The following is an 11,315-nucleotide window of genomic DNA, read 5'->3' as shown; positions in this document are numbered from 1 at the left end:
ACAAACACCCCACAACGGTGAACATCACTTTTATTTCATGCCAGGAAAGGCACATCCATACAACAAACCCAACTGTGTTGATAGGCTATAGAATTTCATATGCATCCACATTCAAGCAGCGCATATGTTATAATTCCAGTGGATAAATGCAGGAATAATACCATGAACACATTTTGTTAATCACAAGGATATATCACACTGGATCACTGACACATAAGTATGCACATTTAACCAGAGGCGGAATACATGTGCACCCTGTCATCCATTCAGTTTGTCTGACCTTTTACATGAAAATAGACATCAAGCACAGAACCGGCGTCATTGTTTGTTTCCTAATATTTTTGCGGCGCCAGTAGTGAGCCACTCAATTTCACTTTATTTGCATAAAATCACTCTTGTTGCATCTGTTCTCACAAGTGTATGTATATATACTTTATGTGAGCATATTTAAAGAAAAGGCTCCCCCTTTCAGTTGAGGCAAATTAGATTTGAAGCACTGTACAACCAGTTTCAAAACCATCATTTCACCACAAAACAGTCTAGAACAGATAACCACTGTGCTTTCGTACTTGACTGTCCCACTATGAGACAAAGCAACACCCATGAATGAATGTCTTGGAGTAAAAGATTGAGCCCATTCTTTCATTTTCATTGGAGAGTTTGCATTCATTGTCAAAGACACAGAAGCCTGAAGCAGTCATTGCAATTGCAAATCATTCAACTTGACTTCTGGTATTTCAGAATAAATGCCATGTACACATAACGGGGGACAAAATCGGATTAAAAATAAGTGCATTTAAGTGTAATTATTAACATGTCTATAATACGACTCTGCATTCATGCTGGGCCTCAATACTATATCTGTTGGGTATTGTATAACATGAAATACTGAAGAAATGACTTTGTTGACATTTGTTTATGTACAGCATGAGTATTATTAAATCTTCATGCAACTATGTGGTTAAAAACATGTACACACATACTTTTTGGTTGCTCTACAATATGTGGACAATATGTGGAACCATTTTAATAACTCTGTGAGTCAAAAATAGCATACCGTGCAGTGTATGAGTTCTAGTATATGTCTGGCTTATTCCATTACTCTGAAATAAACATATGCATACCTTGGAGTCACTTCCCATAAGAAAATTCATCCAGTCTTTGATGAATGTTAGCGACTGAACATGGATGTAAGCTCGACCCGGTGCTGAGTCAGTAAGCTTTGCATCTGCAGCATTTCATAGAATATATAAAATATGCATTCCATTCAGAAATCCATTCAGATTTCGTGACACACTCATCATTTCCACTTGTGTCCTTTTGTTGACATGGAGCACAAAAATATAAATGTATATATATATTTTAAAAAGCACAACATTGTTTGCATCAGTTCCTCTCATCTTCATGTCCATCCATTATTTGCTGGCTGGCAGTGCGCCATCATTCCCGCTTTATCTCAGAGCACCAGCGGCTGCCCTCATCCTTGAGATGCGAGGCCTTGTATGTAACAGCTCTTAGCCGGGAAGCAGCCTGAAGAACATTTGACAACTGCCAAAAAAAAGGCCGTCTGCTTAATTCTGCGACAAAAGCCCCACGTGAACTGTTGGCTATTTGTCCATGGACCTGTTGGTTCTCAATGTGTGGAGCGTGTCACTGGCTGCTACACGCTTGGCTGTGTCTGTCTTGTTGCAGTCTTTTTTGGACATGTCGGGCTCCCATAGGAAGAACTCATGAAGGAGGGTGTTGACCGTGTCGGGACACTCCATCATCACCATGTGACTTCCTTCCTCTATGACTTTTAGGAAGGCAAACAGAAGAATCTAAAAATATGGATGAAAAATAGGTAAGAGTGGAGTTCAAACAGGACAGTGTTATTTGACACGCAGTTACTGTATAGACTGGGTACCTCTGCCATGCGCTGGTCTTCATCCATGGGGACAAACTTGTCACACATGCCGTGAACCAGAAGGATGGGCACTGTGAGCTCAGCATGGTAAACCTCATCCCCCTCAGGCCAGTACTGCCCACTCATCATGGCACGTAGCACGAATGGAGACACGTTGAAGGCATTGCCCTGCTTCAGCAGCTGCTTTTCTTTGGTGCCCTGATGAGCGAATCCAGCTCTTCAATTTGACAACAAAATCAGAATTAGCCTTAAAATTGGTAACATTGGCATAAAAGTGAGATGTCATAGCATATCAACTCAAATCTTACTTGAGGAAACTCCAGGCCAGACAAGGTGACAGACAGTGGAGGACACAAGATGGCAGCTGGAAGATTGAACACAGGCTGGGCTCCAAAGCCGTGGGACCTCCTCCATTGATCATTACCACCTTGTGGACAAGGTCGGGATATTCGTGAGCCAGGAATGTGCAAAACGACACTCTGGAAGACACAACGACAACACAGTTTGAAATGGAGAAAATAATCAGAGTACATATGTGTTTTTCTAAAGCAGGGGTCGGCAACCTTTACTATCAGGAGAGCCATTTTACCCCCTCGCGAACTAAAGAAACATAAACTGGAGCCGCAAAACATAATGTGAAAACATCTTATAAATCTATCTAGATAAAAAAATATCTTATAAACTTTTGAAATTTGAATCGTTTTGAATTTTACCAAGTTTTAACAGCAGAATGCAATAAATGAAGAGCTTGCAACCAAAAAGCGCTAAATCCAATTTTCACCAAGTTGCATGTTTTTCATGAGTTTAATAGACCTCTGTCATGTGTATCCAAATCACATATTTTGGTCTTGAAATCATTTTAAAAAATATGAAAAAAGTTAAAGGTGACTTCAAATTTATTTCAGCCAAAAGGCGCTAAATCCGAAAAAAAAAATATTAAAAAAATATATAAAATACATGGTGTGTGCAGGATTTTTATAGCATGCATTTTTATGACCTATATTGATAGCTCTTTCATTTGCAATATAGACTTGATGACCAAATAGATTGCTATGTGCGCAATTAAAAATCATTGATTTTCTCGAAATCAGTCAAAATGGATTTAGCGCCTTTTGGTTGCAAGCTCTTCAAATAGAAGTGCGGTGTTCATGTGTGATGGATGCCAACTCTTAGGGTAACCATAGTATCATCTTGTTTAAACCTCAATACCTGACGCCTGAAGAAATGTGCAGCGAATTGCGAGCCTCCAAAGATTTTGATTGACTTCCAGATTTGGAGGGAATTTTGGGATGTCAAAGTAGTTCAGAGGAGAAAAAGCAGAGTTGACCGAGTATCGGGTCTCACAGAAAGTCTGTTTCATTACAAAGATGCGCATTTCCCCGTTCGGATGTAAAAAAAAAAATAAAAATACTTGAGCATTGCAAAGAGAGCCACAACAAAGAGGCTGAAGAGCCACATGTAGCTCTGGAGCCGTGGGTTGCTGACCCCTGTTCTAAGGTATAATTTTATTATTATTTAGCGTAATCAATTGGTATTTCAGGGCTGCACGGTCCCCGAGTGGTTAGCGCTCAGGCTAGGAGAAAGCTAGGAGATGTGTGTTCGATTCCAAGAAGAATTCCAAAGTCAGCCAAGGTGATCCATACTCCAGGAGATCACTTCTTCTGATACTTGAATGACAGCTATAGTGAAATAGTGAAATGTTGAACATTGACAACACTCACCCATACGAGTGGCCAATGAGAATGTTGCGTTTCCGAGCATATCTCTTAAAGATGGCACGCAGGTCCTCAGCCAGGGCATAGAAAGTGTAAGCTGCAGCAATCTGCGGGGCCGTGCTGGCTCCATGTCCCGCCAAGTCTGGTGCAATGACCTCATAGCCCAACCGAGAGAAGAAGTCCAGTTGGCTGCTCCATATGTCCAACGAGCCTCCTACGCCGTGCACGAAGAACAGTGCGACATCCGAGTGTGTTCCCTTGCAGCTTGTGATCACTCTCTTGGAGTCGATCAGCACGGTGCGTTTGGGCTTCCGACGACGGCGGCGAGGAGGTGGGGCAGGCTTTTGCTCACCAGGAGGTGGAGGAACAGGAGGAGGAACCGGGTTGGGATCCGGGGAAGAGGCCATTTCCTTGTAGTCAGCCAGCTCCACCTCGACAGTACTACATGGTTCCAGATCACCATCCAGACACTGAAGGATCTCAGAGTGCAAAACATCACCAAGGTTCTCAATGACCAGCTGACCATTACGGTAGACTGTGATCTTCCTCTTGCAGTGGACACCACTGTTGGTGTCCTCACCGTCCTGCTCGCTCCCTTCGACATCCTCGTCGTCGACAACGGGCTGACGTTCGGGGATGATGTGGCGCACTCGCAGGACTCTTCCAGGTTTCACCTCCACAAATTCAAAACCATTGGATGGTGCTGTTGACTCCAGAGGCAGGACGAGACGGGCCGCCTTCCCAGTTAGGCAGCAAAGTATGCCCTCAGTGATACTGGTTAGCATGGTGTCTTTCTGCAAATACAACAAACATACGTATATGATCCGTGTGAAATAAAACTGCATAGAAATACAAACATACATTATAAGACAATATAAGGCAGTCAAACTATGATTACTCCTAGCCAATCAGCTAATTCACCATTCATGAGAAACCTAGCATTGAGCTTTAAATGTGGTTTCTAACACAATTAGAGCCCTCCAGACATGAAGTAACACCCCTATCGTCATGTTTACACTCATATTACCCAATACGGTAAACACAAACACAGAAAACAAGCAGTGTAACACATAAATAAGATTCATACAGACGCGTGTTGCTGTAAATGTGTTCCAGTGGCACAAACAGGAAGTGATGTCAGAGTTTGCCGCAACAGCAGCCAGTGTTAGCGTTTTAGAGATTATTGTGCCTGTTGTGAGATCATTTAAACCTGTAAGGAAAGCGTATTGTCACAGCCATCAAATCTGGTGCTTATTGTGTGTTGCACCGAATATTACAGTAATATTACTGACACAAGTGTAGAATTATACCATTTATCCCAGTGTCTTTGAATGCATCTTCGGAATTCCTTATGTTTGTATTGTATTGTTTTGTTTAGTTCACGTGGCCATTTTCATGCTTGGAAAGGCATAACATGCATATTTTGACGAATAATAGGATGTATTCAACTGCAAAATAGCATGATTTATTGATATATTTTTCAAAAACCATGATAGAGCGTAGTGAAAAGGGACGACTGTACAATAAATATAATCATAATTATTATACCATTAAAGGTAAAAAAAATCTAATGATGCACTATAATAATTTCCTCCAAAGACTCGGTGTGTGCCCTAAGGGGTTGCTGTGCATTTTCAGTTCAATTGTTCTTTTTTTAATCAGTTACCGACAAGTAAAAACTTGCAGACAGTATGCGTCACAACGAGACAACACTTCCCCCTGTTTCGGTGAGTGAGGAGAGAAAAAAAGCTCCACTGCATTTGTGCGGATGCAAGCAAAGCTTTTCACATTTTATATAACGCACTCAGACTGTCTCTAGGTAACAGCGAGGAAGAGTCCCATTTATTGTTTCCAGGTAACAGAATCATTGAAAAAACAGAGCTTTGCTCCCTTGAAAATCCTCTCCATCCACATCAGAGACTAGACGCACATAGAACATGAAGATGATGTTAGATTTCCTATATACAAACACATCAACATTGCATATATATATATATATATAGTAAAAAAAAAGGCAATATACATATTCAAGTCTCTAAAGTAAAAGTGACAGCATACAAAATGATCATAAATATAAATTGCCTCTGTCAAAAATATATGCTTACTTAAATATCCTAATCCTCATTAAATGATCATTTATTATAGCTATACTTAACATTTGCCATTTTAATTAGGTGTCTAAAAACTGTCGAGTTTGGATTCGTCATGGTGGCACGGACACATCATTACGGATTCTGTTGATCAATTCTCCTTATTGTTCGGTAATTGCGTAACCAGCAGAGGCGCTGTCGATTCAGGCTTTGTGATGTCAAGAAGAAAAACACAATGTCAACATGAAGTTGTGGGACGTTTAATGGACTCATGGGTGACTGCAGGAAATCATTACTCACGGTGTCATCTTACAAACAACACTAAATTCATCACACGGTAACTTAACACTCACAAGGTACCTAGGATATGTGTATACATTAGATGTACCAATACAACTTCAAAGTAATAAACAACCTCTATTTTAACATCTACCCACATGGGAGGACAAGCAACGCAGACGGATAGTCCTGCAGTGCTGCTTCTGTTCACCAAAAGGAGCCAGAAGAGCCCGGGGCACAGAGCCCAGAGGGAGGCTGATGTCAACGCAATGAATATGCTGCTCAGGCGTGACTTTAAAATGTTATTTTTTTCACTTTAAATTAGTACATTTGTATATTTCTGATGGGAGGAGGGTTAAGTTGTTGTGTGATGAATTTAGGGTTGTTCCAAAAAGGATGAGCCAGACAGTTAGGAACACAAATTCTGCCTTTACCATGATAATAATGCACAGCTTTGATTCACAATGCCAAAGTTATTGTATGGTTAGCTTGCAGTCACATACAAGAAGCAAAATATTGCCTCTTAATAATGCAGCGGAATTCTGCAGCACTGCAAATCTACAACCACAATAATCACAACTGGACTTTTTCACATTTATATATTTTTTCATGCAGCTCTTGCGTTTGCCTTTAATTTCACTGTGCCGGTGCACCTAATAGAGGGGCCGATAAGCATTTGAATGTGGTGCGTAAATAGTCTGAAGGTCAGTGCCATCCAGTAAGTACATGCATAAACAGTAGTAAATGTTGACATCAAGCATTCAGAATGAGCATCTATTATTGTTTTGTGGTCATGCTACATGTACCACTGATCAATAATGAGAAAAGTGATGCACACAGCATGACGGTCCGTTGCTTCACCATCAAAATTCACCCGGCAGCATCTAAATGAAATTAACCTGCTGACCTACTAATGTGTAATCCATCCAGAAAGCAAACAAATGTTGTCTACATTGCACAAAAGATAATAGGTTATGTCTGCCAGCACTGTAATACTGAGCAGCTGGTACACAGTGTGCTGCTGTATTTTTTCCCCTCAGGATGGATACACATGTTGCAGCGTGGCGCAGTTTGGCACTAAATGTACGCAGGTCATGTGTAACCCACTTCTTTCATCCCATAATAATCGAGCAGCAATCATGTTAAATGTGCTGAAATGTGCGTTGTGATTCAACTTCACCACAAAGCAGCATGCAGTGAATGCACAATAACAGCCAATTAATCTTATTATTGCCATAAAACAAGACGGACAAAGAATGAAAAGACACACTGCATAGCATCACAGCTTGCAGGCTGCAATGCTACTTTTCAATTATTGATCATACATGTATTGTTTTTGCACCACTAAAAAGCAAATGCACACATGTTTACTGATGCATATGACTTTTTGTACACATTGGACAGCAATACAACATTACCTTGCAACACAAGCATTAAAATAGTCTTACCTGCTCAGATTGACCTATTTGATGAAGGTATTTAGAAGTCAACCAGATGACCGCCAAGGGCCCACAAAAGGATGCATTTGATGCAATAACAAGAAACTGCAAAATAGTCAAAACGCCTTATTGGATTCCTAATAATACAAAGTGGCTTACATGGATAATAGAGCGTGCATTCATAAAGCTGCCCCGTTTGCATTGCAATAAAATGCAATGTTTTTCCTCTCTCCCTCCCTCTCAGCATCAAGCCACTGCGCACCAGGGCAGACCTACCCAGCCCCGCTGTCCTTCTCTGCGCACCACACTACGGCTGTTGTCACTCTTGAGTGGCAGGAGCGAGAGCCAATAGAAGGAGGCCGAGCACTCAGCGGTAGCCAATGGCAGAATGCTGTCTCCTTGTTGCTAAGGCAGGCAGGAAGCAAGTTTGAGCTAGTCTGCAGAGTGACAGATTATTACTCAAGTGGTGGTTTTGAGGAGACTGAACACCTAAGTTTCTTATCTATAAACATTTATTGTAATTCATGCATTATTGTACTACGCTGAGGTTCAGGTTGGTATTGGTGGGCCATGATTTATTGTCCCTGCTGTTGAAACTGCGGTGGGTAGTCCACTGCCTGTCACTGAGTCATCCAGTAGTGACGTTTATTGGGAGGAGGATTGTCATAAAGGGGAAACGTCCTCTTAACGCAGTTCTTGTTGTCGTCGCAGTTTTACATTCATGTCCATTCGGCAGACTGGGAAAATGTGTATAAATCCTTGAACAATGCTGCAAGATGGAATGATTTGAGGAAAATCCACAGTCAAAAACATGATGGCTACACATTCAGCAAAGCGTAAGTAAGCATAGTGCAGTAAGATAAAGGTTGTAAGATTTAAAATGTGCAGTCATGGGGGTACTGGCCTTAAACAAAATATACATATAATTTAAGGGATTGTCATGTACGTTGTTTGTGTCAAGGAGATTGTGTTAACTATATGTGCAGTGACTGCTCCGCAGCAGCAGGGCGGCGCTAATGCACCAATTACGGGAAATTTCACTTCCGGAAAGCCACGCAAAGAAGGACCCAGTGACATTCATTCTTCGCCTGCTAAACTGAGTGCGACTATTATCATAATGAATACGATACTGACGTCTTTTTTCCGTCTGCGAGGAATAACACATTTAAGCAGGTAACAAAGCCTTATTTTTATTTTCAGTCAACGGGTAAGCCGTGGCTGACTTTGACGTGTTGGATCAGCATGAGGCTAGCAGCATGGCTAGGTGACGACACATTGTTGACAGATTTCGTGTCGTAAAGTTTGAAAATCGTGTAACTTAGTTGGCTTGTGCGTAGATAATAGTTATTTAGGTTATCACCGTGAGATTGGTATCACTCTGTTTAATAGGGTGGTTATAATTTGCAGGTAGTGGTGTAGAACAGCACGGCACCATACTGTGAGGTGTTTCTAATATTTTGACCACCTCATGTACAAAGAAAACAGCACAGTATGACAGCGCCAATAATAACTTACTATTTTAATTATCTCCCCGTGTGTCAATCAACTCTACAATGTATTACTATTATACAATTGGGTTGTATTTTAGAGTCCATTGAGTGTATAAAAGAAATGTGAATATAATCACAGCACAGCTGTTTAATGGTAAAGAATAATCATTACATTTTCTCATTTTCATCTTTAAGAATCCCAGCAGGACACCTCGTAGTAAATGGGAATCCTCACCTCAGATTATTTAGCAACTGGCTCACCCCCAGAGCTGCTGTGGATTACCAGAGTTCAAGGATCGGGCCGCTTTCTTCCCAAACTGAGGGCGCAGGCATCTTCCAGCAGCTCCCGTGGCAACACCAGCAAGTTCGAACAAAGAAAAGAGGCACCGAGTATCAGCCCAAAAACATCAAACGCAAGAGAACCCACGGCTGGATCAAGAGGCTCAGCACAAGAGGAGGTGTTGAGGTGCTCCTCCGGCGCATGTTGAAGGATCGCAAATCACTCTCACACTGAACATCCCAGCTGGAAAGGAGAACTTTGAGATGTAAAACTTTCCCATCTTTGAGGGTATACTGCAAGCCGCAAGGGACTTTTGTATTGTGTGGACAAGTGATACTAGGCGTGGGTTGGTTTCCAAGTTCATCCTCAATGGGTGGCTGGGATTGAAACTTTCAGAAACTGAGCCTTGAGATTAGGTGAATGAAATTAATAAATGATACTCATCAAACTGTGGCTTGAGAAATCACTGTTTTCCAACACCAAATCCAAATGAGAAACACAAAACTCACTCACACTTTTTACTCACATAAAGTAACAACTGGCTTAGTTTAATTCAAACGTGCTTAAGGTGTTACGTTGACATACCTCACCTTTACACTTGCACAATTCCATATGAAGCAGAGGTTCATTAATCCCACCCCTTCGGAGTAATCAGCAATTGCTTGTACTGCAGTTCACTTTGTGTTTAACATGTACCAGGTTACCATTCACAAATAGAAGAGGATTAAGAATTTGTAATACAGTAGTAAGGTTGATAAGGTAAACTACTTGAAAGAACGTATCTGGGTAATAGCAAACTGCTTTTAAATAACAATTATGATAAAAGTATGTTCATGGAAAGTTGATTCACCTGTACTGTTTTTGGTTGGAGTCCCGAGTATCACGAACAGGATAGAAAACAAGGTGTCAATACATAAAAGCTTTTTTACATAAAAAATTTTAACAGCTTTCTCTATGTAAATAAGATTTAAGTTCCAAAATGGCCGCCCCTCCCAGTGACAAAAACACGCCCCTTCAATGTTGAGCATCAAACGTCGCCGCCATATTGGATGTGCCGCAGCTATGCTGTAAATCAATACAAGTAAATGTACATACTTATTCAATCAGCTATAGACCACAAAGTAGTAATTAGTCATGTGTGGGCTCAATATGAAAGTAATAAATTTACTTGTGTTGAAGTACAGCGCAGCCATGACACATCCAATATGGCGGCTACGTAGACGTACTCCTCAGCCCTCGATGTGACGTTTACGTCAACGTGTATTTTTAGCCCAGAAGTGACCAAAGATAATATAATTCACATGATAAAACCTAAAAATAGGAGTTTTGTCTCTAAAGAACTGTGTCGTGGCGTCTCGTCCCTTTTGGAACCTGGTGTTCTCAGGCTCCAGGGAGCATGATCTCGTCTAACTTGGAGACCATAACAAAGACGACGTACTGAACACATCATAGACATTAAAGAGTTCGTTAAACTGGCCACAAATACAGAGGAAAACGGCTCTCAACGAGTTTAAAATAGACGGCTCATTTAATAACTTTTAAGACGCCGCCACTTGACATGAATAAGGTATGTTTCATGTTCTCTTTGTATAGTTCTGGGCACCGGTACAATACAATAATACTTCAATTTAATGTAATCTTCTAGTGACAACTGTTTTGTCAAGCATTCCACATCTTTTTACATCATATGTTTTCAGAGGGATTTCTTAAGGGAACTGCCTGTTTTTAACAAGAACAACTTCAGCAATTTTCACCCAGACTCTGTATGTAATGTCACTTTATCATATTAAATGAAATATGTAAATATGTTCTTGTGTGGGGGTGAACTATTGCAATAATGGCAACCTCTCTTTTACTGTAGCATCGTCAGCTTCCTGTCTATCTCCCAACCTATGAATATCCCTCAGATCAGAGTAAGTGATTCTAATTGGGGACGCGCTATTAGGTATATAATTAAATATGTTTAGCATGTTCATCCATGCACCAAGGACATCTTGTTCATCGTAAAGCAGCTGTTATCATCGGAAACTTGTGATTTTTTTGTTTGTCTTTAGTCATTGTTCAAGAGAAGATAGACATCCTCTCACGATATTGTCTTCGAAAGTGGAAGGTAGGA

At 40.8% G+C, this 11,315-nt stretch overlaps 2 protein-coding genes and 1 long non-coding RNA gene across 3 annotated transcripts; 2 read left to right on the top strand and 1 right to left on the bottom strand.

Moving 5' to 3' along the window:
- Nucleotides 1–13: 13 nt before the first annotated feature.
- On the bottom strand, nucleotides 14–7,721 carry abhd8a (abhydrolase domain containing 8a). Its single transcript, XM_058065983.2, has 5 exons — nucleotides 7,439–7,721; nucleotides 3,628–4,415; nucleotides 2,215–2,385; nucleotides 1,907–2,123; nucleotides 14–1,820 (listed from the first exon to the last, which is right to left on the bottom strand). Exons 2-5 carry the CDS (start codon nucleotides 4,404–4,406, stop codon nucleotides 1,608–1,610), a joined length of 1,380 nt encoding a protein of 459 aa, XP_057921966.2. The 5' UTR covers nucleotides 4,407–4,415; nucleotides 7,439–7,721; the 3' UTR covers nucleotides 14–1,607.
- Nucleotides 7,722–8,354: 633 nt separating this feature from the next.
- Nucleotides 8,355–9,653, top strand: mrpl34 (mitochondrial ribosomal protein L34). Its single transcript, XM_078791007.1, has 2 exons — nucleotides 8,355–8,602; nucleotides 9,115–9,653. Exons 1-2 carry the CDS (start codon nucleotides 8,370–8,372, stop codon nucleotides 9,431–9,433), a joined length of 552 nt encoding a protein of 183 aa, XP_078647133.1. The 5' UTR covers nucleotides 8,355–8,369; the 3' UTR covers nucleotides 9,434–9,653.
- Nucleotides 9,654–10,537: 884 nt separating this feature from the next.
- On the top strand, nucleotides 10,538–11,156 carry LOC131125047 (uncharacterized). The gene is made up of 3 exons (XR_013627568.1): nucleotides 10,538–10,766; nucleotides 10,897–10,962; nucleotides 11,061–11,156. It is a non-coding gene; the product is annotated as an uncharacterized LOC131125047 (long non-coding RNA).
- Nucleotides 11,157–11,315: the final 159 nt, after the last annotated feature.

Source organism: Doryrhamphus excisus, linkage group LG6 (genome assembly GCF_037039965.1).
Source record: "Doryrhamphus excisus strain RoL-2023G ecotype Guam linkage group LG6, RoL_Dexc_Guam_v1.1, whole genome shotgun sequence".
In the NCBI taxonomy this organism is placed as follows: Eukaryota; Metazoa; Chordata; class Actinopteri; order Syngnathiformes; family Syngnathidae; genus Doryrhamphus; species Doryrhamphus excisus.
The sequence above is the reverse complement of the archived record's forward strand: the minus strand, read 5'-3'. Positions and strand labels throughout refer to the sequence as shown.